The 27401-nt window shown below is 40.9% G+C and overlaps 1 protein-coding gene across 1 annotated transcript; it reads right to left on the bottom strand.

The window, feature by feature from the left end:
* Positions 1–21967: 21967 nt before the first annotated feature.
* On the bottom strand, positions 21968–24081 carry LOC113304697 (actin-related protein 2/3 complex subunit 5A-like). Its single transcript, XM_026553841.1, has 4 exons — positions 23920–24081; positions 23733–23805; positions 23530–23630; positions 21968–22304 (listed from the first exon to the last, which is right to left on the bottom strand). Exons 1-4 carry the CDS (start codon positions 24015–24017, stop codon positions 22169–22171), a joined length of 408 nt encoding a protein of 135 aa, XP_026409626.1. The 5' UTR covers positions 24018–24081; the 3' UTR covers positions 21968–22168.
* Between the last annotated feature and the right edge of the window lie 3320 nt (positions 24082–27401).

Here is a 27401-nt window from a genome sequence, read left to right as displayed (position 1 = left end):
TCTAACATAGGAATAGAATCCAACAGAGCATTTACTTGTTCAATGTTGCTATCATCGTCGAAATCCATGCTAAAACGGGCTAGACAACTCTCTAATGGATCTTCCGATTCGGTGTTTGGTACAGACTTCGAACTAAGGTTCCTATCATGTTGACCTCTTCAATGCACGTGTCATCTAGCTCAGAATGTAGCTTATTGACATTAAAAATATTCAACTCAATAGTCATATTACCAAAGGATAGATTCATAATACCATTTCGACAGTTTATGATCGCATTAGACGTGGCTAAAAACGGGCGACCTAAAATCACTGGTATTTGGTTCTCGGGTCAGGGACAGGTTGGGTATCTAGGATAATAAAATCCACTGGATAAATAAACTTGTCAACCTCTATGAGAACATCCTCGATCACACCACGAGGAACTTTAACGGACCTATCAGCTAACTGAAGTGTTACCTGGGTAGGTTTCATCTCACCAAGCCTAGCTTAAGGTACACATGATATGGAAGTAAGTTCACACTGGCTCCTAAGTCAAGCAACTTTCTCAACACGGTATTACCTATTGTACAAGCAATGGTAGGGGACCCTGGGTCTTTATACTTAGGAGTAGTGGTATTCTGAATAATAGAACTCACATGACTAGCTATGAAGGCTTTCTTCTGGACACTGAGCTTACGCTTTCGCGTACACAAGTCCTTAAGGAACTTGGCATAAGAGGGAATCTGCCTAATTGCATCTAATAATGGAAGGTTGATATTAACCTGCTTAAAAACCTCCAATATATCATTAAAGTTGGACTCCCTCTTAGTCGGAACTAGCAGCTGGGGAAACGGGGCTGGGAACAAAGCCGGGCTCATCAGGACCCTTATTGGTCTCTTTGGAACTCTATCAGTCTCCTCATTTTCTGGCTCAGAGGGTGAACTATAGCATGTTCACTATCAGGCATGGAAACCTTGTTATCAACTTTCTTTCCACTCCTAGGGTTGACAGCATTCACATGATTGTACGATTTCTCTCCTCTAGGGTTAGGATCAGTATGACTAGGGAACCTTCCTTCTTCTCTCATTGATAAACTTAGCTATTTGGCGACTTGAAGCTCTAATTTAGCAAAAGACTGGGCACTATTCTTAAAATTCTGTTTGGTTTCCTCTTGAAAATTACCTGCTTTTTACTAACATTTCCTGGCTTTGTGATAGCATCTCCTGGCTCTTCCTTAATATACTAAGGGTTTCCTCTAAGCTAGTTATTCTATTCTCAGATGGGTTCTGGGTCTGACCTGAAGAGTTCTTAGTATAACCAAAACCCGGGGGAGGCTGATAATTGCTAGACTGGCCTTGATTCTGGCCCTTAGACCAAGAGAAATTAGGATGGTTTCTCCAACCAGGGTTGTAGGTCTCTGAGTAGGGGTCAAACTTCTGACGGTTTTCAAACCTAGCATTGTTATAGACAACATGGGCTTGTTCTTCACTAACCTGACCTTCCCAAAATGAGTTATCGGGCTCTATTCCACAACTAGAGACTTGAGAGGTTCTATTAGGTTCAACAAGGGACCTATTTTTAGACTGGCCAATTTCCAAAGCTTCTAACCTTCTGGAGAAAGCAGCAAACTTAGCATCTGACGCAAAACTCGTATCTACCATATTGGTGCTACTTCTATTGACCAAGAGTCTTTTAGGGGGTTCAACACAAGATTCCCACTGTTGGGATTTTTCAGCGATAGCTCCTAAGAAGGTAAAAGCATCATCAGCATTTTTACTAGTGAACTCACCAGCGCACATAGACTCAACCATGGCTTTGGTCGAATAGTCTAAACCATCATAAATAATCTGTACGAGTTTCATATTATCAAATCCATGGTGAGGACACTGAGATAGGAGATCATTGAATCGCTCTAAAAACCTATAAAGAGACTCTCCCTCTTGTTGCACACTAGCACTAATTTTCTGCCTAACAGCTGCAGTTTTATGCTTAGGGTAGAACTTCATATAGAAAGCATAAGTTCCTGCCATGTTTCATGGATTCAGATGGTAGGTTGTTCAGCCAGGTCTTGGCTTTGTCTCTCAAAGAAAAGGGAAACATCTTAAGTTTCAAGACTTCATCAGTAAGGTCTTTTTAATTGTCCCACAGATTTCCTCAAAGTCCCTAATATGGAAATAAGGGTTCTCATCATCTTTTCCTAAGAATATAGGGATCATCTGAAGAATACTAGGTTTTATCTCAAAATTAGCCGTAGTGGCTGGCAATTTAATGCATGAAGCTCGGTTGGTCCTAGTTGGGAACATGTAATCTTTCAAAGTTGCCATCGCTGGCACAACAGAGTACTAGGGGTACTTTCCTCACGAAGATAGTTCTCAAAACTGAAGTTTCCAAAAACAGGGCTCTCAAAGAAGAGTCTTCGAGCTCCCTGCTTAAATCAGAAGAACTACTAGGTTTTTCGCTAATCAATCGACCTAGAGTATCTCTTTTCCAAGCCATTAACAAAATCGGGCATACACTAAAAAGAATTCAAAAGAAATAAAAATCCTAACAGGAAGGTTCTAGCAATCACACAGCAGGCTGACTCGACTTTACCACAGCAAACCTAAAGATTTCTAGCAAACAACAAGCATGATGGCTCCTTAGATTGTTTCTAGACCAGCTTCTAATCCTTCGAAAGGAATTCGTTACAATTTAAGCAAACCCCTCTGGAATCAATCCGAGTTAAAGTAAGTTGAATAGAGGCGAGGGAAGCTCAGTGGAGCTTTGATGCCCAAAACCTCACCGATCCAATGCGGCGCAGTCACGCATTCAACTCGCAGAAACCGTCAAGAACTTCAAGGTGTGCTTAAAAGAGTAACCAATATTTTTCGAATGATTGTCCTGTTAAGCTCAATACCCTATAGGTCTCTTTCTAGTCCAAATTTTAGGCTTAGGTTCGCTTTAGGTTTCGTTTTCCTAAGGCGGGCAAGAAGGGAGCGGTGATGAAATCCGAACCCTTATCTTGTTTAGGCCAGGCCTTGCCCTTTACTAGGAATATGAAAACAGTCCGGTTCGTCCTCAAACAATTATCACCTTAAGGAATACAGTAACCCTCTTGCAGGAGATTCGCGAGTGTTTCGATTGGACTTACCTCTCGTACCAGACGGGCGATGAACCGTTGTCGTCGACTCGGGCCACGACTCCTATGTCGTGTGCGAACCCGAGGGGCCGAGGTGATATTGTAATCACCGTCCTTCCCTGCACACAGTTTATATTTAAGGGTACCCTTCCGTAGGGTAAAAAAAAAATTAATGTCCCAAAATTAATGTCCAAAGTCCATAAAAAAATACAAAAGAAAAAAAAGTCTAAAAAAAATTACAAAAATAAAAATGTCTCTCTTTTTTTTTCTCTCTTTTTATCAAAAAAAAATAAAAAAAATTCTTCTTCTTTTGCTCCTTTTGCTTTGCCTTTTACTCCAAGTCTTTAAATGTCCACCAAAAACTTTGGCAAAAATTTCTTTCGCTCCAACTTCAAGAATCTGAAAGAAAAAGACAAAAACCAGAAACGTAAAGAGGAACAAATAAATAAAAAAAAAAAATCTAAAAAAAAATGCTAACTAAACACAGGTCCCCGGCAGCGGCGCCAAAAATTTGATGGTTTTTTCAAATTGGTTGTAGTTGTAGTGGTAAAAAGGTTCTTTTCAGACTTGTGAAGGTAACAAAATTTCTAGATTTAAATAAAATTTAGGAAAATAGCAAACTGACGTAAAATTTTATTGAGAAATAGGGGTTAAGATTCCACCATTCAACAATACTTATGTGATCTAATATTTTTTTACTATGCAATTTAAATAATTGGGTTGATTCTAAATATTTCCAAAAGCAGATTTTCCAAAATATCAAATGTTAATCACAAGTATAATGCATCAAGAGTTTAAAACTAAGCATGCATTATCAAGGGAAAACACAGTTGATTAATAAAAACCATTTAAATCATTTTTATCAATGCAATCAATCATATAAAAATATTGCATAAATTAATAAAATAGAGATTACCACATAATTATTGTGAGAATGACTTCCTCTGTCACCCCTGGGTTTGGGTTTAGCTCCTCATCCCAAAAACACACTCACAAGATAAATTCATGGCTAAATAGATGTTTTTATTGATGATATGGTGTTTAACAGAATTTTTGCAACGCTGTATAAGTGTTACAGCGTGACTGTTACAATGTTCGAAAAAAGACTGCCTGTAAACGATACTTCTGAACTGCAGCAAAATAACGACACAGTTATGCTGCTGTAGGTTCTATTGAAGAACGACGCTCCAGGAGCGTCTGTTCTTCGTTCTTCGTCTTCCTCCTTGAACAACAGCAGCAGCAGCAACAATCAATGGTATCTTCCTCGTTTCGGCTCTGAACTCTCTCCTATTTCTCTCCAAACTTTTCTAACCCTCGTTATGACTTGAACCAACTCTTATATAGTCCTCTAATCCCGAAAAATCTCTACTGAATCCGCGACTTTTCTTTTTTTTTTCTTCTCTGCGTTGTTGAGAGAATATCTCTCTTGTGATCTCCCTGTACGCGTTTGTTAGCTATAAACTTGCCACCAAACTCTTATCAAGACTTGAACAGGACCAAGTACAACAATCACTAGCGTGAAACTCTCCCAAATATTCCTCACAAAATCTTCAAACTCAACAGAAGCGTACGTGTCCTGTTTGGACTTTGATCACTTCTCCCAGCCATTCCAGCCCAATTGGTTGGGTCCAATCGATTGTAACAGACCTGTTGAGTCTTGTATAGTCCATAAGTACCAAATACAGCCATTGAATCTCCTAAAATCACGTAGAAATTCGATCTCCAAATCTGCTCCTCGCTGCATGCATTTTCCCGCCAAAACTTGTATTTGAATTATAAAGATGACCTCCCCTTATCCAGTTCCGGTCTCCCTTTAGCAGATGCCTGGAAATGGGTCTCCCCTTAGTAATTAGGTTACCCCTTATCCAAAGTGAGAGTCCGTATAGTAGTTTTCTCCCACGGACGCAAAAACCATTTTTTTAGCCAATTTCGCCGCAAAAGCTTATTTCTCCAAGAATACCTACAGGGACATAAAAAGCCATAATAAATATAAAATCGAGCACTAATAATATATACAATTGATATTATATAAGACACAAAAATGTGCCTATCAGTTATACCAAGATACATAACCTGAGTTAAGATCGGTTCTACTAACTCACACATTTGGTCACTCAAAGAATATGTAATGAATAGCCGCACCAATATACCTATTGATTTCCCTTTCGATTCATGAAACAAGTTCACGAATTTACTTCCTTTGAAAAAATATAAAATATTATTTCCTAGGATGAAATCTTCACCATTAACCTATACACATAATCATAAAACTGTATACAAGAATATGTCGATGTCATATCTACGAAGTTCAAAAGATAAGCGTTATACTTCATAATATAATTCCTTAATACTATAACCATACTATTATGATGACGTCTATCTACTAGAGTGTTATTTATATACAAGCTTCGCATGTTATGTTTTCAATATAGCACGACTTGAAATATACATTAGGAATTGAAACAATTTCAAGTCAATATTACTAAACTCAAGTGAAAGGATGATCGTTGTTGTAGTCGTTACTTCTTTACATTATTCAGGTCTTCGGAGTAATACTTGTATGTCTCAACATTCCTAGACTTTCTAGTCTAACCTAAATGAAGTTGACTCTAGTATTTAATCAAGCGACTCTAGATGAGTTTTGATACTAAAATATGACAACCAAACTTGACATACTGACGCTTGGTAAGTTCAATCGAGCTATGCTGTAACACAATGATCCTAATATCATTTAAGTTATATTGCTTGCAGATAAGGGTATTCTTAGTTCTGAATTTGGTTGTGACTATTCTTGATAAATTGTACTTATCACCTGAATAACAATTCTTGACCATCAGATACGGTAAGCAATATTTGTTTCCTTTTCATAGAATAACACCAATCTCTCCTCTCCTTTCCTCTTCTCTCTAAGAAAAACAAAAACAAAAAACCTTAGCCTCCATTAACCTCTTGCTCAGATTTGGTCATTTTTGGACCAGATCTGAGCAAGATTTCTTTTTTCTTTTTAAGTTTTAATCGAACAAAAGCAGTTTTTTTGTTTTCTTTGTTTTTGTTTTTGATGTCATTTGACATATTTCTTCGCTTTGAGAGCAATTTATTCAAACCTTGATCGTTGGTTCGTGACTTGCTATTCTCGATTCAAGAACATCGACAATCCAACACGGTATTCGTTTGGATCTAAAAGATTTTGGGCAAATAACTCCTTTCTTGCAGGAGTATCTCTTATTAAAGAAGGAACAAAATCAGATTAAATGGTCGGAATCGATTCCGGAATATACCATCATCCTTCCCAACTACATTTACAAAAATTGGGTATCTTTAAGGTATATGGCTCTTTCTCTTCGCGATTTACTTGTAATTAGGACTGCACATGGGCGGGTATGTGCGGGTATAAGCTAAAACCAACCTCGCACCCACAGACTGCGTGTTTTTTTTTCATAACCAACCCCGCACCCACAAACAGCGGGCGGGTTTTGTTACCCGCCCGCTACGGGTTGGGCGGGTATGGGTTTAAACGGGTTTAAACCCGCTTTATATTCAAGTATTTAGAGTAACTTCTATTCTCCTTGATTAAGTGAGAAAAAAAACCAAAACCCCCAAAATATTCATATCTAAGAAGTTCACAGATGAAGATTAAGTGTTGAATCTGTTGATTTTTCGATTGTTGTCGATTTCTGGTGAAGATTCGAAGTTGTTGTTGTCGATTTCTGGTGAAGATTTCTGGTAATTGTCGTTCGTAGGTGAAGAAGGAGAACTGAGGAGGAAGAAGAGGAGAGGCCGAACAGAGAGAAGAGTGTAGAAAGTGAATGAGGGTTATCAGTTATCCTATCTACTAGTATTAGGGTTTCATAATGGACGACTAGGATTAGTTTTATCTAATGGTATATAATCTGCGGGTTTTTTGGGCGGGTATGGGCGGGTATTAGCTTAAACCAACCTCGCACCCACAGACAGCGGTTTTTTTTTTCATAACCAACCCCGCACCCACAACGGGCGGGTATGGATTAAAAACCCACGGATTTAGCAGGTACGGGTGGGTTTGGGTATCGTGGGCGGGTCTTGTGCAGCCCTACTTGTAATTGACATCTTTATTTGTATTAGGGTTTTTATTATCTTGTACTTTGATGTTTTTGTTATTCTTGTAAGCGATCATGTAATCACATTTTGATTTAAATAAATTGAAATCGTTGATTGACCAAAAAAAAGAATTTTTTTGTCGTTGTTGTGAATTTCACATAATCATAATTATTGGATAACTCAAACATGGTTAAAAATATTCATATAATCAATCTACCACTTAGTGGATAAATGAGTCGTTTAAATACAATGTGAGGCATTCTTATTTAGGGCAACAAGGAGACAAACATGATTTTTATAATGATGTCACCACACTTTCGTTATGCTATTTCTAATCTATTCGTGATTTTTTTTATGTCTGATCGGGTTTGCAAGAAAGGACGTATCACTGAAATCTACAATCCGCAACAACATATGTCATTTATGCTTTTGAATAGTTTTGTCCATCATTAATCATGAATGTATACGCGTGTTGAACGGGGGATATGAACGATATTAAAATTTTACATTTAAAACGAGCCGAATCATAGTAAATGGTAACAAAAACACGGTAAAGTCAGGATAACATTTGTTTGCATGGATAAAGTCGATATAGCATAAATTAGGATGGTCATTTGCCCCAGCCAAACTCATCCTCGTGGGTACTCGTTCCTATTGGATAGGGTTTTACCCATACAAACGGGGTTGGAATTGGGTATGGGTAATACCCGAAATTAGTGAAGCGGGGATGGGACGGGGATGGAATTCTAGGTCCCCGCCCCGTACGTTCCCATTTTAGGATTTTATATTTTTATTAATTATTTATATTATATTTAAACTAAGATATTATATTATATTATAAAAGAAAAGAGAAAAATATAAGATATCATTAATTATTTATATTATATTTAAACTAAGAAATTATATTATATTATAAAAGAAAAGGTAAAAGTATAAGATATCATTAATTAGTTATATTATACTTAAACTAAGAAATTATATTATATTATAAAAAAAAAGGTAAAAGTATAAGATATCATTAATTATTTATATTATATTTAAACTAAGAAATTATATTATATTATAAGAAAGATATTTGATAAGAAATAATTAAGAACTAAAATGAGTGATGCTCGTTTATAGACCAATTTGTTTTTCTTTGCTTGTTTTACGATGAATTTATGAGTTTGAAATTTTAAATTATTATTATTATTATTGGTTGAACTTAGGTATTGATTATTAAATTAATTCATCATATTTGAGCTTAATGTTATGGGTAATCCGTAAACAACCCGCCCCGTACGGGTATTTTCCATACCCGCCCCGTCCCAGATCAAGCGGGTAATGGGGAGGGTGTGGGTTTGTTTTTTTGATCGGGGCAGTGACTGGGATACAAGATCCGGCCCCATGACCATCCCTAGCATAAATGTAATATATTTTTAGGATTTTTCTATTGTATACTTCGTTCAAAAAAAATCTAATAATGAGAATTAACAAAAATATTCAAATTAGGGGAATGACTAATATTAATGGACAGAGTAGGGACAATTCTGAATTATCTTTCTCAAGGGCAAAATCAAGATTCCCCTTCTCTTAGTTTTTTCTTAGCAATTTCATTTTATAACCCGATTTTCAACATCATTTTTGGGAGGCAACACAGATAAAAATTTAAAGCCAAAACCATTGATGAGTCACAAATTAGGTGCTTAATATTATCATCAACACATGAACAACTAACTAAAAAAACACAGAACATGGGAATGAGACTCATAAGGACCAACTTGGGGATTCTTATATATATATATTTATTTATGAATGATTGGAGAAATCCCACGTTCATGTGGTTCTTACGTGGATAACAAAAACCCTTTGCTAGTTCCTAGAAGGCAAAGACAGCCATGACTCATGAGCACGTGCACGTGTGACCTTGATAACTCTTTCATACTCATTTTCACATGAAAATCTCAAAATCGTTAACCTAGTTTCTTTGTCCCAGTTCTGATCTAGTCAATGGTCAAATGCACAGACCAAATCATTGCCCCAATTATTTAAATCTTTCTGTTTATTCTCCTGCTTCGAGCACGGAATGAGATTTCAAGTGGGTTTAAAATACCAAAAAGGAAAATCTAAAATTAAACCAGCACTAAATCTGTACGACTCGTTGTAGACCGTGCGATTAATAATCAAACTTTGAATCCACTCTTGGATCAATAGACATATTTGGGTTTCTCACGTGGATATGGATTAAACTATTGTGAAATGTGAATTTTAAAAGTTTCTCAAGATAATTGCATGCACGTGGTAAGGCGTAATGCAGCAGTAGCGGTAGTGTGGAATTCGTGCAGCAAGTTGTGTGGTAGTTGCTTGGGGATCCAGGATCCATATACCTGGTCTGGTCTGGCCATGTGATAGATATTTAATTTTGTTGATTACTACTCCATAAATAAATGTTTTAACAATTCGAGGTTTCATGTAGCTGGTAATCACATGTGATTATGGAGAATAATTTGTTTTATCCAGAGGACAGAAAAGAATAGTTATGTTTTGGTTGGACTTCACGTTTGCTTGGTACAAGGCCACTTTGGTAAACTTCAACACATGATTCTTGGCTGTTTTTCTTTTTTATGAGTTGGGTTCTGATCGAGAAGCAAACTGGGGTTAGCCATAAAGAACCCGTATGTAGCAAAATTGGTAGGTAACAACGGTGTCACTGTATAGTGATGAAGTTATGGGGCGCTAATATGAGTGATATGAGTTTGAAATTCGTCAATATCAGATTCTTTACCGATCAAAAATAAAATTAATAAGCAGTAACTAAGATTGTATCAGATCGGATCACTTTCTCATTCCATTTCTCGTATCGTTAAAGTGTTGCAGACAAGTGACTGCAATTAGAAATCAATTTTACGTACAAGGAGAACACTTATATTAAGAATTTATTTTACGTAAAAGGGACTATAATGATATAATAATATGTGTTAAATGATTGTTAAGGCTCGTGGAGCATGACTTTTAAGGAGTAATCAGTGTTTCCTTAATGGGATATAATTGATTATTGATCTCAATCATGTTTATGGTTACTTAATTTTAGTGACCGTATTATTAGCTGTTGTGAGCACACAAACCACGAGGGGGTCCGAACGCTCACAATCAATCATTATCATCTAAAGAGATTATGATGATGGTACCCTGGTGTTGATTCATTGGCTCAAAACCTTCGGGTTTATCATGGCCTCATCCAACAACTCCATGCGTGGCGTTTGTGCATGGGATATAAGTATTAAGGAAAACAAAACATATAAGCAAACATGCACGGGGCTAAATGAATGTAAAGTGCTGAAATGTAAATAAGACCAAGGTTTACGTGGTTCAGCACTAAGGCCTACATCCACGGGGTTTGTTGTTTTACTATGTTCTTCACGGTTACACGAATAGTTGAATGACTTTTGGGGTTTACATGTTTCTCTCCTCTAAGGGATTAACTTACCCTTACTATTTTTCTCTCTCTCTCTCCTTCCCTTCCTGATATTTTCGATCCCCCTTCCTCTTGGTGGAGATTGGGTATTTATAAGGTTAGAACGTGGGACCCATCTCTGAAGACCGTTGGAACCTTATCTTCTTGTGTCCTTGCGTCCATCACGCGGAGGTCTGCGTTTGCCCCTTGATCCCGCAGAGGCATCCTCGCTCGTTCCACAGGTTGGTCGACACGTACACTGCTCAGAGTGTTTAATGTGGGTAGTTGAGGGATCTGCTCGTGTCAGACAAGTGTCCTCTGCCCCTGTCAGTCCGTCTCAGCTAACTTTCTCTCCACCGTTGATCTTAGCTCCTCTTTTGGGGATGAGATAAAGTAACTCCTCGGGGTTTATTCGGTGTTTCGTGACGCATCATGTTTTGATGTTTTGGCCTGCATGCTTTCCACGTACCTTTTTATATACACGTGTCTGATAGTGAGATATATGTGTACACAATTTGCCCCTTTTCTTCGGGCTTGAATGACTAATGGGTGCCTTGAAGAAAAACTATCGTCGCATATTCTTCTCACTCCTAATAACTTCTCCTAGATACTTGGGCACGTCTTTTATTCGTGCATTAACTGCTTATGTAACGGGCACGTTTCCCATTCCTCCCTTAATTTCCTTCTCTTTCTTTCGGGTATTTTAAGGATAGAAAGAAAATTTAATTTCATTCTTCCTAAACACTCTCTCAGTTTTCATTCTTCCTTTAAATTTTCTGTCTGTCTTCATTGAACCTGTGACCTTAAATTCTCTGTCAGTCTTCATTGCACCTGTGATCTTAAATTTTCTGTCAGTCTTCATTGCACCTGTGATCTTAAATTCTCTCCATCTTAGCATTAATCACGCCCGCTTCTCCTGTTTGTTTCTTCTACTGCTGTTTTTGCCGGTAAGTTTTTCTTTTCTTTATTTCCACCGTTTTATGCTGTGTTGATTTGTGAATTTTCTGCTACTGTTGTTCTTTGTTTGTGATGAAGAACTTCTTCTGATGCTTGCATACTAGTTTGCCCCTGTTCTTCATCCTAAATTAAGGAAGCCATTACTTCGAGGGTGAAATTTTGAGCATGTATACTAATTTTAGGGTTTCTACGTTATCGTGGTTGTATTGCTATGGATGTGTTTTTTGATTTTTGGTAATGTTTTTTGATTGTGTGTAACTTGTTCTTGATTTTATTCTTTCCGCAGCCATGTCTGACCGTCCGCGGCCTACTTATCAGACTCCTAATTCTGGGTTATCGAGATCTCCTCCGCGTCGAGAGTCTCAAGATGATGTTCGTCGGAGTCGAGTTTCTTCTGGAGCGAAAGCCTCGTCCTCTAGGGAAGAGATTCCTCCGATAATTCCGTCTGGTTCTCGAAGAGTCTTTGATCGCTCAATGGCTCGTCCTCGTGATGATACTAGGAGTACGCAGGCTCCGCCCCGCGCTGTTGCTTTTGACATTCCTCCTCTACGTTCGTTAGTGCCCGAGCATCATCTACGGTCTTCTCCAACTTTTAAAGGGAAGAATACGAAGGGTGTAGCTCCTAGGGTTGAATCTTCAAAGAATCCCCCCGTGAAGAGAAAAGCTTCGGAAGCGTTCGTTAGTTCATCCGGCCCTGCCGAGGAGGATGAGGCTGCTCCCTTAATACGCAGTGTCTCTGTTAGCAGGAAAAAAGTAACCTTCAAGCATATCGATCTTGAAATATTCAAGGAAAAGCATGAGCTTCAAGCCTTCGGGGTTCGTTTCTATGCCCCCGAGGATGATATTACGTATGAGCTTATCTCCAAGTATGAGTTCGATGAATTTCATTTGTTAACGACGGTTGGGGCATTCGAAGCTGGTCTCATGCTGCCGTTGTACAAATCAGGTGATTCCTTCTACTACGACGTGCTTGCTAGTCGTGAGGGTTCTTCCACCAATACTCACAGCCGTTCCGTATCCCAACTATCGGGGAATTATCTCCGCACCCTGAAGGAATGCTATCTGCGGAGTAAGGGGGAAACGTCGATGACTTGCTACGTCCCCAATCCCATGGAGAAGGAATGGTATACTCCTGAGAATTTCAATAACTCCTTCGGTGATTACGTCAATAGTAGGAATCGCAAGCCGTGGAGTGTCAGCCTTCGGAATCTCCCTGCTCCTCGAGGCGAGATTCGTCTGTTAAATGAGGTCAGCGATGCCAAGCTGAAGTATGTTCCTGGCACGAAGGCGTCCAGTCGTCGGAAACTCTTCCCCGCGCGAGAGAGGATCAAGCGCGATCATGACTACGAGTGGAACGCCACCGTTATCGAGATAGTTGGTCCGTGGGCTTACGGTTGGATTCCTGGTCCCCGCGGTTGGCGGCCTACCGAGAATAGTAAGCCGCGCGAATCTCCTCCTGTTTGCTATGGAGATTTCTGCCCCTGGCGTCTGAACTTTGCGGGCATGAATTTTCCTTATGCCCTGGACGTCGTAGAGGGAGACGAGGAGGATGGTTCCGGTGTTATACTACCACCGAAGAATATCTTAGCTGCTCAGGTACGCAGATTCTAGCTGCGCTTCTTTTTTAGAACTTCCATCAGACGGGAAAAATAATTCTTTTTGTGGTGTTGGTTTCAGGTATTGAAGAAGAAAATGATTAGGCCGAAGCAGTCTTCTACTACGGTGATGGGCGAGGTTGAAGCCCAAGAAGAAGTTACTAGTCCAGTGAACGAAGAGTTTGCTGAGGACGAGATTACAGATGGGGAGGAACGTACTGGTACCTCCCCTATCAATGTCTAAGAAGGGGTCTTCGCTGGTCACGCTGGTGATGAAGGAAGGAACAAAGCTGTGGTGGCTGATGACGTTGTCATCGGGGATGTTTCCGTCCCTGCTGGTGATGTCGCGGATACCCTTCCCACTTCTCAAGAATTTTCTTTTGATCGGATGTATTCCACGGGGGAGTTCTTTGACGAAGCCCTCGATTTTCCCGAGGACTTCTCTTTACTTTCCCCCAATGATGATTGGGATGTTCTTGGTGGTGATGGTAATGGGGATGCTACTGTAGAAGATGTTGGTGCGGAGGAGCCTGATGTGCATGTAGGCGCGGAGAAGCATGCCAACATTCGTGCTGAGGGGGTCGTGTCAGAGAAAGGAAAATCTGTCGTTGATGCGCCTGCCGATAGTCTTCCCCAGTCGCCGACGTCTGAGGGTGAGGACGCCATCATGGATTGGTTTAAGGAAAAGAATCTTCTGTTTGTCTCTCATCCCGCTCCTGTTGTTGCTGGGGAAAAGGAATCAACCGCGTATACCCGTCGCATGATGGAGATGTCTTCTAAGGCGCAGGTGTCTGAAGCCTGGGGAAAAAGGTTGACTGTTCCCGAAGCTACCCTCGTGCCGGAGCCTCCTACTTCCGTTGCCGATATGATGGCTATCGCCGACGGGTATCAATATGGCTTTCCGCAGCAGCGTGTGCTGGAGGTAAATTTTCGTACATACTTCTACGTGACGATCAGACGCTTCGGTGAAATAATGTTTTGTCATCTTGATGTGTAGATGATGAGGAGCGAGCATTGTAACCACGTGCTGTATCAGTTCTTCAAAGCGAAATCTCTGAAGCTCGAGGCTAAGCTTCGTCACCGAGAAAAGGAATTATCTGCGGCTGAGGTGGAAATAGAAGAGCTGAAGAAAAGCCTTAAGGAGAAAGAAAAGCTGGGTGAAGCAGAGGCTGATCTTCGTTCAGAACTTGTTGCAGTGTGCGCTGAGTTAGAGCAAACTCGTAGCCAAGTTTCCACTTTCACAGGTTTGGTTCTTTTCCCTCGCCGTATGTCGTCATTCTTTTATCTCTTAGTTGTTCTGTCTGAGTATCCCCACCCTATCTCCAGTGGGTGGCGTCCCCGAGCTGATATGGCTTCGAAACGAAAGAGTTCGGCAAAAATCTCGTATTAGAGATTTGGTTGAGAAAATTAAGAGTGAAGCTAAGAAATGGGATGCTCGGGCTGAGGTATGGCGCGCGCGGCATGTTCAGATGGTCGACATGCAAAATCTGTACAACCATGATCGTGCTTTATTTAATGGCACACTGCTGTGGACCCGTGATAATCTGCGGGAAGCCCGTGAGCGCACTTCCTTGTTGGAATCTAGGATTCAGCTGTTGGAAGAAGAATTACAGACGGCTCGATCCATTCCTCTTTCAGGGGTCCAGGATAATATGCTCTGTCTTGCCAGAGAAAGAGATGATGCTCGTGCTGAAGTCTACGCTCTCAGCAATGCTCTTTCCGCGTCTCGTGCCGACGTAGCTCGTCATGCTGAGTCTGAGAGGAATCTCGAAGTGTGCATGTACAAACTCAGCAAAGGGGTCTCAGAGATAAATAAAGAGGTCGACCACCTTCGTCATATGGACTCGATGAAGCAGGTAGAATTAGATGCCTGTCAATTTACTCTCACCAACCTTCAACTAGACTATAAGAAATTATCCGCGGAATATGATCATCTTGATGAAGCGCGAGATGCGGTTGTTAATGAGTATGAAGAGGCTTCGGCTTGTGTCGAAGGTATAATCCCATTTCATCGAGTGTGACCTTGTTTTTTTTCTACGCTAACTCCGTGGTGTTGTCTTTTTCAGAGCTCGAGGGATGCCTTCGCGTCACAAATGAAAAACTTGAAAAGGCTCAATCTTCCTTAGCGCAGCAGGAAGAACAGACCAATCACTTCAAGAATTTAGCAGCAACCCGTGAGGAGGCCGTTGGTGCTGCTTCTAGAGAAGTGAATCGGCTATCCTCGTTATTATCCCAAGCCCAACAGCGGACAACAGTTATTAAACACAAGGCTCGTTGTCAATTGGCTGAGGAGACGAACAAGATGCTGGAGAGGATAGAACTTGGCCTAAGGAATGAACATGGTCTCGTGAAGAACTATCCTCGTCGTCCCGTTCCTTCTGCCTTGCCCAGCTCCTCGGGCCCCTCTTCTGGTGGGAGCGTCCCATCAAGTCTTCAGAATAATCCTGCCGATGGGGCCGCCACTTAGGTAGAGATCGCAGCGTTTTGTAGGATCCGCGGCATCATTATACTTTTTGTAATCATGTAACAAGGATATTTTTTGCTGATGATCCTGTAAAAGGAATATTTTTTGATTGTGTATCCTTGCCTTTGGCCTTTCACTTCTTGTAATCACCCTTTATGAAATGAATCCTCTTCTTGATATACCTACAATGTTGTTTTGTTTTTATTTTAAGTATTTGTGAAAAATCAAAACAAAAGTTTTTTAAGTGTTTTTGAGTGCGATACTGAAGGAAGGTACCTTCGTGATCGTCTTGAGACCTGTCACCCCGCTGGCGAATCCTGGGCCAGAGGATTCCCAGACGGTGGGGGCCGGGGCAACGTTCTAGGATATGGGATTAAAATATTTACGCACCCATTCCGTCGACCCGTTGCCTTAAGATTGGTTGGGTATCTCTTTCTGATGGGTGCCTTCCCCCTGGTCCTACACTTATGGACACTGATGGGGGAGCCCTGAGAGATTGTAGATTAACTACTTTCCCCAATATTGTAGGTAGATTCCACTGACTTGATAATTTAAAATCTTGTTTGATTGATAAGTTGAGGTCTGCAATTCCTCTTCCAGAGATAGAAACATGTGGAGCGGTCAGGCTCCCTTCTTCTTCTGGTACACTCCAAGCAGATTCAAATCTACGTTGCTTCTATGGGAAGTATGGTTTGAGACATTTAGCATTCCAAGGATGCCGGAGGACCTCGCCTTTTAGATTACGAAGGTAGTAGGAACCGTTACCCGCAATGTCGTGGATCATAAAAGGTCCTCCCCATGTAGGTGCTAACTTTCCCCATTTCTTTTCTTGCTGATACCGTGGGATTGTTCTCAACACATACTGTCCCTCTACAAAATTCCGTAGCTTTACCTTTTTGTTGTACTCCCTTGCTAGTCTTCGTTGATAATTTTCCATCTTTTGCAATGCTACTTCCCTTCTTCCTTCCAAGTCGTCCAACCTTTCTAACATCATATCTGTTGTGAGGTTTTTCTCCCAAGCTTCGGTCTTCGTGGTTGGCATGAGGATTTCCGTAGGTATGACTGCTTCGGCTCCATAAGTTAGAAGAAACGAGGATTCCCCGGTAGCGGATCTTCGTGTTGTCCTGTATGCCCATAAGACATTGTGCAGTTGTTCGCACCATCTTCCCTTATGCTCGTCTAATTGTTTTTTTAGTATAAAGGCGAGGGTCTTGTTGGTAGCTTCCGCTTGTCCGTTTCTTTGAGGGTATATGGGGGTGGACTTGTTCTTTCTTATTTTGAAAGTGTCGAAGAGCATGTCTATATTTTTTCCCTGTAATTGCTTGCCGTTATCAGATACAATTTCAGCAGATATACCAAATCTGCAAATGATGTTCTGGAATATGAAAGTGAACACATCCGCGTCTCTGATCCTGGCCAAGGCCTTAGCCTCCACCCATTTACTGAAGTAGTCCGTGGCTACTATCAAAAATCGTCTCTTCCCCGATCCTTCGATGAAAGGCCCGACGATGTCTACGCCCCATTTTGCAAATGGCCACGGGCTATCGACAGAGTTTAACATTGTTGCCGGCGCGTGGATTTTTTTCGCGAAGCGCTGACATTCTTCACATCGTCGGGACATCCTCGCGGCATCTTGTATCATTTTCGGACAGTAATATCCTTGCGTTTTTGCTTTGTCAGCTAGTGATCTCATGCCGCTATGATTCCCTGCGTCACCATAATGGATATCATTTAGAATTCGATGCCCCTCTTTCCGGGACAAGCAACGTAGTAATGGTCCAAGGAAGGATTTCCTATACAGGACCCCCTCCCGAAGATCATATCTTCCCACTTTGGAGAGCATCTTCCTAGCTTGTTTCCGATCCGCAGGTAAGCTTCCTTTTTCGAGAAAGGCATGTATTGTCACCCTCCAGTCATCTTCGTTGCTGAAGTCTTCGTCTTGATTTGCTCTTGACAGGATGTCCTCTTCATCAAAGTCATTATGGATGTCTTCTCCTACCTGGTCTTCGATATTTTCTTCCATCACATCTTGATTGGTAGCGAAGGAGAATTGAGATGCAATCGAAGGCTCGTATACCCTTGCTATTTTAATACCTTCGGCATTTTTATCCCTCAGCATGGATGATATATATGCTAGGGCATCCGCGTGCCTGAGGTCCCTTCTGCATAAGTGCCGGAACTTAATGTTCGGGATTTGTGATGCCAATGTTTGGACCAAGGCCATGTAAGCTGAAAGGGTGTCATCGTACACATTATACTCGAGCCCTATTTGCCGTATGACAAGCTGCGAATCACTTGTCAGCCTTACATAGGTTACCCCATCTCTATTATTATACGTAGGGCATGTACGACAGCTTCGTATTCAACAATGTTGTTGGTATGCTCTTTGAATTCCAATCTAAGTGCCTGTATAATCCTTTCTCCAGTTGGGGTGATAATGACAATACCTATTCCTGCTCCTTCCTTATTTTTAGATCCGTCGACAAAGACTTCCCATTGTCTATGACTCGCAGGTTCGAGGATATCCATTGGATCCTTGATTTCTTCCTCGGCTTCTGGTATTCCCTTAATCTCTTCGTCGTTGTCAAGGGGGAGGTCTGCTAAGAAATCTGCCAGCACTTGGGACTTCTGAGAATGTTGAATTTCATGAATGATGTTGAATTGGTCCAGATGGGTGTTCCATTTGGCTATTCGGCCCACTTTTCCCGTGCTTTTGAGGACTGCCTCCAATGGTGCTTTGCATGGTACCCTGACGAGGTGAGTTAGGAAGTAGGTTCTCAGTTTTTGGGTAGCCCATACCAGTGCGAGGATGAGTTGTTCAATCTTAGTATAATTTCTTTCCGCGGAATTGAGTGTCTTGCTGACGTAATAGATAGGCTGTTCTACCTTTGTATTGGTTTTGACTAATACCGCGCTGACTGCGTCCTCCGTTGCTGCTATGTACAGTGCCAAAACTTCATCAGGGTCTGGCTTCTGCAGGATCGGGATTGAAGCTAGATGTTCTTTGATTTTTTGGAATGCTTCCTCGCATTCGGCGGTCCATTCGAACCTGCTCCCTTTTTTAAGAATATTGAAGAAATGTTTGCATTTGTCCGAAGACCGTACAATAAATCTGCCCAACGCTGCTATGGACCCATTGAGCTTCTGCACTTCCTTCAGATTCTTCGGGGACGGCATCTCTACTATGGCTTGAATCTTCGCTGGGTCTACCTCGATGCCCCTTTTCGTCACCAGATACCCGAGGAACTTCCCCGAGGTGACACCGAAAGTACATTTCTCCGGATTCACTTTCATGTGATGCTGTCTCATTGCTTCGAAGATATTCCTCAGGTCCTGGTGGTGATTTTTACGCAGCTTGCTTTTGACGAGCATGTCGTCCACGTAGACTTCTAGGGTTCCTCCAATCCATGGCTTGAAGATAGCATCGACCATCCTTTGGTATGTTGCCCCTGCGTTTCGGAGCCCGAAAGGCATTCTGGTATAGCAATAAAGGCCATGTGGGGTATAGAACGCTGTGTGTGGCTGATCTTCTTCTGCCAGGGCTACTTGGTTGTAACCAGAATATCCGTCCATGAACGACAGCTCTTCGTACCCTTCAACTGCTTCAACCAGTTGATCTATGCTCGGCAGGGGATAGCTGTCCTTTGGACATGCCTTGTTGAGATTAGTAAAGTCGATGCATATTCTAACCCCTCCATTTTTCTTAGGAACAATGACCATGTTGGAGATCCAGGTAGGGTACTTGACTTCCTTGATAAATCCTGCATCTGGTAGCTTCCGAAGTTCTGTTTCTACCGCCTCATGATATTCTGGAGCCACTTTTCGTATTTTCTGCCTGAACGGGGGCGTGCCCGGTTTGATGCGTAGTTCATGTTGGATTACTTTTGGGTCAATCCCCGGCATATCTCCTAACTTCCAGGCGAACACATCCGCATATTCCTTAAGTAATTTGGTTAAGGAATGTTCTCTTCCTTCGTCCATGATGGTCCCAATTTTGACCATCTTCGGGTCTTCTTCCGTTCCTATGTTGATTTCCTTTACGGGTTCTACTGGTGTGAACACAGGCTTCGGGTTTCCGAGGACTGGGGCGCTCTTTAATTGCTATTTAGCGTGTTTCTGCTCTTCGCTGGTTGTTGAGGTACTTGTTTCCGAGCCTTGGACATTACCATCTTTCGTCAAGCCTTTTCCTGTAGTTTCCTTAAGGAATAGGTCTACGGCTTTCTCTTTCGCGGTTTCTTGATTTCTTACTCTTCGGATTTTTCGCTGCTCTTCTTGCTCATTGTTGATATGATCCTGAGTGGCCTGGCACTCTCGCGTAGCGATTCGATCTCCCTTGATCTCCATTATTCCCTCAGGTGTTGGAAATCTGAGGTATTGGTGGTATGTTGCCGCAACTCCTTTGAGCTTGTGTACCCATTGTCGTCCAATAATGGCGTTGTAGGGGGAAGGGGTGTCCACCACACTGAATCGGGTATCCAGTTTCATGGGCCATGCGTTAACCTGTAACACGATGTCTCCCAAGGGCTTCGTGGCTGCTCCATTGAATCCGTAGATGGTGTGATAAGAGGTCATCAACTGTTCATCATGGAGCTTCATCCGGAAGGGAAGGAGAGAGAAAAATAGTAAGGGTAAGTTAATCCCTTAGAGGAGAGAAACATGTAAACCCCAAAAGTCATTCAACTATTCGTGTAACCGTGAAGAACATAGTAAAACAACAAACCCCGTGGATGTAGGCCTTAGTGCTGAACCACGTAAACCTTGGTCTTATTTACATTTCAGCACTTTACATTCATTTAGCCCCGTGCATGTTTGCTTATATGTTTTGTTTCCCTTAATACTTATATCCCATGCACAAACGCCACGCATGGAGTTGTTGGATGAGGCCATGATAAACCCGAAGGTTTTGAGCCAATGAATCAACACCAGGGTACCATCATCATAATCTCTTTAGATGATAATGATTGATTGTGAACGTTCGGACCCCCTCGTGGTTTGTGTGCTCACAGTTGTAGTTCTTTTGCTTTATTAGGTTTAAACTTGAGAGTAACATATGCTCTTTGTACGTGCGTAGATTTACCCCGACAGCCATGTGATATTTAGATCTTAACATTTCATTTACTAGTTTGATTGATTGGAATATTAATCAGTGACCATTAGCCAGACCAGATCCGTTCTTTTAATTGCATCCAGGCCAATTGAGTAATAAAGGCAAGATAGTGGTGGAATTATGGTCGTTCTACCTAAATAAAACCATAATAAATACCACATGTAACATCTGGGTGGTTTCCATCACAAGCATTTGTGAATAATTGGTGGTAAGACGGCATTCACAGTGGAGACCACGGCTTAGGATCCTGCTCCTTATTTTACAAATTCAATACAATAAACCATGCGCTTTTGCGTGTTAGTCATTTTCTGAATCTAGATATCCAAAAATCTAAATCCAAGGAGGTGCAACAAAAGAAGACAATTTAATGAGGGTTTTCGACTAGGATTCTAAGTATGGGAGGGACATAACAAGCAATTTGGGCTTGATAATCTTTCTAGTCTAGACCAGGCTTAAGCTTGATTAATATCTTTATTTTCTCATTTCATTTCTTTAAAGTAACAATCATGAATAAGGGTAGTTTAGGAAATTTTATGTCCTTCTTAATATTTTGACTTTGTCAAAACCGACTAAAAATTTGAAACGAAAAAGTAATACTTCGTCCTGTGACCCGCCTCTTTTAGAAAATTTCTTTACTTCGTCATGTTTCTTTTAATTTCTGGAAAATTTCTTTTGTTAATAGAGATGGTAAAAGTATTGCAGATACCATTTCTACCAGAGTTGGGAGAGAAAAACTAGTCATTGAGGAGTATCATGATTAAAAATTCAGTCTTTGGCTCTTTGCATGTTGAGCCTGAAACTATCAATTTCCTTAATAAAATATACTCTTCATCTAAAAAAAAAAGTGGGAATTGTATAAATACACCCCAGCCAAAAACCCCTTTCCAGTTCCCTGGATGGGGGTACTATGGGCCATCACAGAATCCTTGTGAGCGAAATAATCTTAGCTGTTCGACTCCATAGACATATCCTAGTTGAAATCTTTCCCTCGAGGAGCTCCAGTTGGGGTTTCAGAGATTCAGAGCTTCAGACTGATAAAGGCCCCCCTGAATATTAGGATACCATACCACCATACATTGAACCAAAAAATTTCAGTGACTATGCAGTTATTGGCACTGACGTTTATGTAGCAGGCCCCTCTCAAGTTTAGGCCCCCAACAGTTGATCGGAATGCGAGAGGTACCATCAGATGTGGCATTAGGTAACAAACAAATCAGAACCAACAGATAATTTTGTGAGGAAAACAATGCATCTTCGATAAAAAGATACCAAGTAATCATGTGTTTTCATGCTTCAAGGGTAGATTCATCTGATCATACATAGTTGCAAGCTGGTTTTAGCAAAGTTTTTAGTACAACATACATCAAGGAGGATGCTCTTACAAAATTTGGGTTCAATTATCTACAGATTCATCTGCAAGAGTCGATGAAAGTGGGTATCATACTGTGTTTACAGTGTCGGCAAGGCACCGGAGAATGCATCCTAAACCTGCCCTTTCTGTAAGCTTTTCATGGATCCTGAGGCATTGATCGCATGTGGAACGGTCTCCTGTAGATAATCCTCTATACAGATACCTGCAATTCAAAGATAATACAGTTTTATTGGGTCAACTTATTTGCAAATATTTATTCTGCTTGAAGAAAGCATTAACTCATTTTACTTGAGGAATCACACATGTATTGGGAATACTAGTTTTCGTTCTTGTTCTTGTGACCGAGTTTTGGCCTCTCGGAGAGGCCCAACACAATGGTCCCAAATTTTGGGTTTTGAAGTCTTTTTGAGGTTTCTTTATAGTTTGGAATGGTAAGTACAGGAAAGAATTTTCGTGCAAGACGAACCAACTAAGGAATTGCAGTGTGGGTATGCACACATGCATATATAGATATGCCGGATAAGTATGCATGTATGGGAACAAAAAAAACACTAATGGATAGAGTTTATGACAGTCTTGAATAACGTCACATATCTACTAGTATTTTTCTGAAGACTGGCGCATTATGCAACAAAGCCAGCAAAAGTCATTGGTACCACAGTATAATCCATTCTGTAAATATCAATAATCAAGTACACTGCTCATCTTATTCTAAAGCAGTCGAGTTCTTAACAAAGACTAAATACCAATAAGCCTCAATAATCAATCACTGAGTACACTTCTCATCTTATTCTAAAATAGTCGAGTTCTTAACAAACACTAAATATCAACATACCTATCTAACATACCGCTTTGCTGCAATCTAGTCGCTTACCAATTTAAGGATATCAAATTAAGGATAAGTGATATCCACTAATTGAAGAAGCTAACTGGATAAGAGTCTCAGCCATCACCGAGCATTATGTGAGGACTTTGGTGTCCCTATCTTTAACAGGTGCATAGTATTCAAATTGGACTGAATCTCCCATATCAGTTCAACTTGTGGACTTAATCATGATACAAACACAAGCCAGTTCACTAGTAACGTTTGATACATGCACGGACAAGCTTAACCTACCTAATCTTAACTTACCACAACACTCCACCCCAACTTTTCAAGCACATACTGAATGACGACTCTCAAAGCCATCAAAATCTAGGTTCAAAGTCTACATTATTCAATATCCTTCTTTGATAATCTCGTACAAGCAATCTCTATTTATTAAGATCATTATAGAGAAAAAGAACTCATCAAACTATAACCAAATGTGTCTATACAGTTTTAACGAAATCATTGGCAGATTAAGAGAGCTGAAAACTATATAATCAAAAATAGGTGACTTTCTAGCAGAAAAAAATAAAAAAATAAAAAAAAATAGGAGACTTACTTCATAAGAATGTCATAATACTCAGGATCCAAAGAAGAAAACATTCCATCTACATCTTTTATAGCCATCAATGCTCTATGAACCACAATCCAATTTGCGGACTACGTGGAGAAAAAATCACATATTTCCAAATTCAAACTTCTAATCTTCATCTATAATTTCAACAAAAAATACAAAATTGAAGAGAAAGATAGAGGGAAAACCTTGCATCTTTCATCTCTAGTCTTTGGAGGTGATCCTTCAAGAGCCGTTTTAAGTGCCTCAACTGGTTTCAATCTACAGAAAATCAATAACCCATTCCAGATTTTCAACTAATTAAAACAAAATGATGATGTAAAGGAAGAGAAATTTCGAACAAAAAAGTTAGGGTTTGTAAAATTAAATTCACACTGTTTAAGTAAGCTTTCAATCTTTCGAGATTTATGTTCAATTCTGGTAATTATAGCTTCGATGTTCTCTGTCTCCATGACCCCTACTTGTCTTGCCATTTCTATCTGTAAACTAAACCTAACTGCTTTCGATTCCTAAGGTCTAGCTTGTGTAGCGGACACAGTTTTAACTACGAAGCTAGTATGTGGGACGGGGATCAACCTAATGGTCTAGTGTGACCGGTCCAAACAGTTAAGCGCAACAGTTGCGCATGACGGAAGTTGTGGCCTGGCAGATGGAGCTACACCATCCCACGATGTAGAGCCAACATGGCTGAGACAAGAAAGGCTGCTTAGCACATGCAACAACTATGGGATAGTGTTGCATATCCATATTCAGAGTTGGCCTAGCTCAATGAATGAATAAAGGATGAGTTGCAAGTCATGAAATGACTTTGGCATCGTTCCAAGCATTGGCCAAGGCGGACGATGCATACGCAACAATGGCGGGGCCAAACGCGCCATTGGTGATTATTATTCACCAAAAGAGATGCAAATGATGCATATGAAGCATGAAGTTGAACTAAGCAAGTCAAGACTCAGTTGGCATGATATTTGGGTGTTGGCATCCAAATAATCTAAGTGCATGACCGGAATGAAGGAAGCGCAACCATTTTCGGACACTTGGCGTAGGCCAAGAGTGAGCGAAACACAATCATTGTCGAACATTGGCACGGGCCAGAGTTCAGTGCAGCATAATGATTGTCGGACTTGAGTTCAAGCTGTCAGTTGCGAGTGTGTGTGCATCACACGTACGCCAAAGTGAAAGAGCAAGTTAGACACAGTTATAAAGTGGCTTTATAACCGAGTTTGGCATATCCTAACCGTTTGAGACAAGTATGGCGCCATTCTACACGCCAGCACTAAAGTTAGCAGTTAAAAAGTAAGTATGGCGGTTAGGGGAACGCCATTTTACACGCCAACACTCTACAGATGGATGTTAATAGGGCGTGCAACAGAGTTGCATACGGATTGGCCCTGGTTCTTGACATTATAAATATCCAAAGAACCCTTGCAGATGTGAGTTGTTCAATAGTTCAAGTGTTGAGGAACCACATTGCAGTAGAGAGTAAATTTTGTGTTAGGCTTGGAGAATAAGCTTGTAAGTCCATTGGTTGGACGAGTTTTGTATCTTCACCTTAAGCTAATAAAAGAGAGTTTGTTGGCTTACATGCTCCTTAGTATTCTGTTGATTCGAAGCTACTCCCTAAATTCTGTGAAGCATAATCATGGCACTAACCTCTTTGTAGTATGGGCTACATTGCTGGTGAAGAGAAAATCTAAGTAAGTCTTTCGTTGCATACTCAAGGTAGAGTTGGTTGTTTGCATAGGTGCAAACTTATAAGGCTGAAATACGAGTGGGTGATAAGAGATCACTGAACCACAGTATTATCGGGTTATACCTTCGCGAAAAATTGCTTGGGGCATTTGGAGGTGTGACAATTCGGGTATCAGAGCCAGGTTGCTCTGTTTTGGCTTTGTTTTTGGAAGATTTTCTCTGTTTTACTCGCATTTAATTGTTGAAATTGCTAGAGATAATGGCTAGTAATAAGGGTTCGGCATAAAAATTGACTGATAGGATTGCTAACTTGGAAGAAAGGATTGGTGGAGAGGTACGCCATCCTAATGATGCCAATTATAAAGCAACGGTTATGGCTCGCATTCAGGCTCTTGATGAGTACGCTGCTGAAGTGATGGAGTCAAACCAAGCAACAACTAAGAAGCATGATGATTTGGAAGGCCAAGTCTCTGCTGTTAAGACCATGTTCACGGTGCCTTGAAAGATCTAACTGATGAGTTAAGCGTTTTAAGGAGAATGGTGAGTACGATTGGTTCGGATCAAGCTACTGCAGGTGGTAGTGGTAGTGACTTTACGAAGATTAAAGTCCCAGAACCTAAGGCGTTTTCTGGTGCAAGAGATGCGAAAGCATTGGATAATTTTATGTGGGACATGGATCAATACTTCAAGGCTGCCAGAACCCCCGAAGAACAAAAGGTTACTCTCGTTAGCATGTCCCTAAAAGGTGATGCGAAATTGTGCTGGAGAACTAGAACTGATGATGACCTTACTGTTGGTCGTCCAGACATCGTGACATGGGATGTCATGAAAGAAGAATTGAAGGGTCAATTCTTACCAAGAAATGCGGCTTCGCTAGTCAGAGAGAATTTTCGTAAGCTGCGGCACACCGGTACACCACGAGAATACGTGAAAGAGTTTTCGTCTCTGATGCTAGATATTTGCAACATGTCTGAGGAAGACAAGTTGTTAAATTTTTACATCTGGTTTGCAACCGTGGGCTCAGTACGAAGTGAGAAGGCAGGGTGCGAAAGACCTACCTTCGGCCATTGCAATCGTGGACAGCCTTGTTAATTTTAGGTCAGTTAATACCTCAACTGATGCTAATAGGAATGGCAAGGATAAGAAGAACCAGAAGTGTAAGTACAAGGAGAATAAGACAAATTTTGAGTCCAAGGAGAAAAACTATCAAATGGATGATAGTTTGGCTGCGAAGAACAGAGCTGGTGGTTGTTTCTTATGCAAGGGTCCTCACCTTGCGCGTGATTGTCCAGAGAAAAAAAAATTGTCCGCATTAGTCACTGGGGGCAGTGTCGACAAAGAATAAGCTTATCAAGTGGAGCATGTTAATCTTATTCAACTATGCAACATAGTAGCAAAAAAGGCAGCAACACAGCATGGGTTGAGTGGCGCTGGCCTGGCTTATGTGAAAGTTAGCATTCACAATCATCGACTCTGGGGAATGGCAGATACAGGTGCTTCACACACTATTATGAGCATGTCTATGGCATATTACTTGGGTTTGGAAGTTTGTCAGGCTGATCATTGCATGAAGACAGTAAATGATATAACTAAGCCAATCGAGGGGATGCCTATGGCAAATGTTGAAGTGGGAGAATGGTGTGTCCAAGTCAATATAATGGTGATGAATCTCAATGACTTTGAGATGATCCTTGTTAATAACATTTTCAAGCAAGCAGAAGCAACAGTGATGCCTCACCTTGGCGGGATTTTTATACAAAGTCCAAGTGCACCTTGTTTCATGAAAGGTGTAAGGAAAGTTAGTCCAGTTGATATGAAGTGTGACAAAGGAAAGGCAAGTGAGTTTGCTCTTGTCCGTCCGTTCGAATAAAGTTTAGCTGAGATTCATGCGGAATATGGATATCCTATGGATCTTAATATCCCTTGTTCGTCGTGATTAACATGTGTATGAAGCAGGGGCCTTGCATTGCTGTTTGCAAGCGCCTGAACCTGCAAGGTTGCTGAAGTATGGAGATTTTGGCATGTTCTGTTAGCTATTTTCTATTTGAAGTTTAAGTTGGGTGTTGCTGATCTTATGGTCTTAGAAGATAGCACACTTTTGTTGGTGTATTTGTGTTGGTTAGTTGTTTGCTTTCAGTAAGGCCGAGTGTTGGTCAGTGGTGTAA

Source organism: Papaver somniferum, chromosome 8, assembly GCF_003573695.1.
Source record: "Papaver somniferum cultivar HN1 chromosome 8, ASM357369v1, whole genome shotgun sequence".
NCBI lineage: Eukaryota > Viridiplantae > Streptophyta > Magnoliopsida > Ranunculales > Papaveraceae > Papaver > Papaver somniferum.
The sequence above is the reverse complement of the archived record's forward strand: the minus strand, read 5'-3'. Positions and strand labels throughout refer to the sequence as shown.

Excerpts from the sequence above, each read along its gene's own strand:
- LOC113304697 (XM_026553841.1), bottom strand. The coding sequence starts at position 24,017 with ATGGCAAGACAAGTAGGGGTCATGGAGACAGAGAACATCGAAGCTATA. Across the intron at positions 23,631-23,732 it reads CTAGAGATGAAAGATGCAAG|TCCGCAAATTGGATTGTGGT; the intron begins GTTTTCCCTCTA and ends TTCTCCACGTAG. Across the intron at positions 22,305-23,529 it reads TATTATGACATTCTTATGAA|GTATCTGTATAGAGGATTAT; the intron begins GTAAGTCTCCTA and ends TTTGAATTGCAG.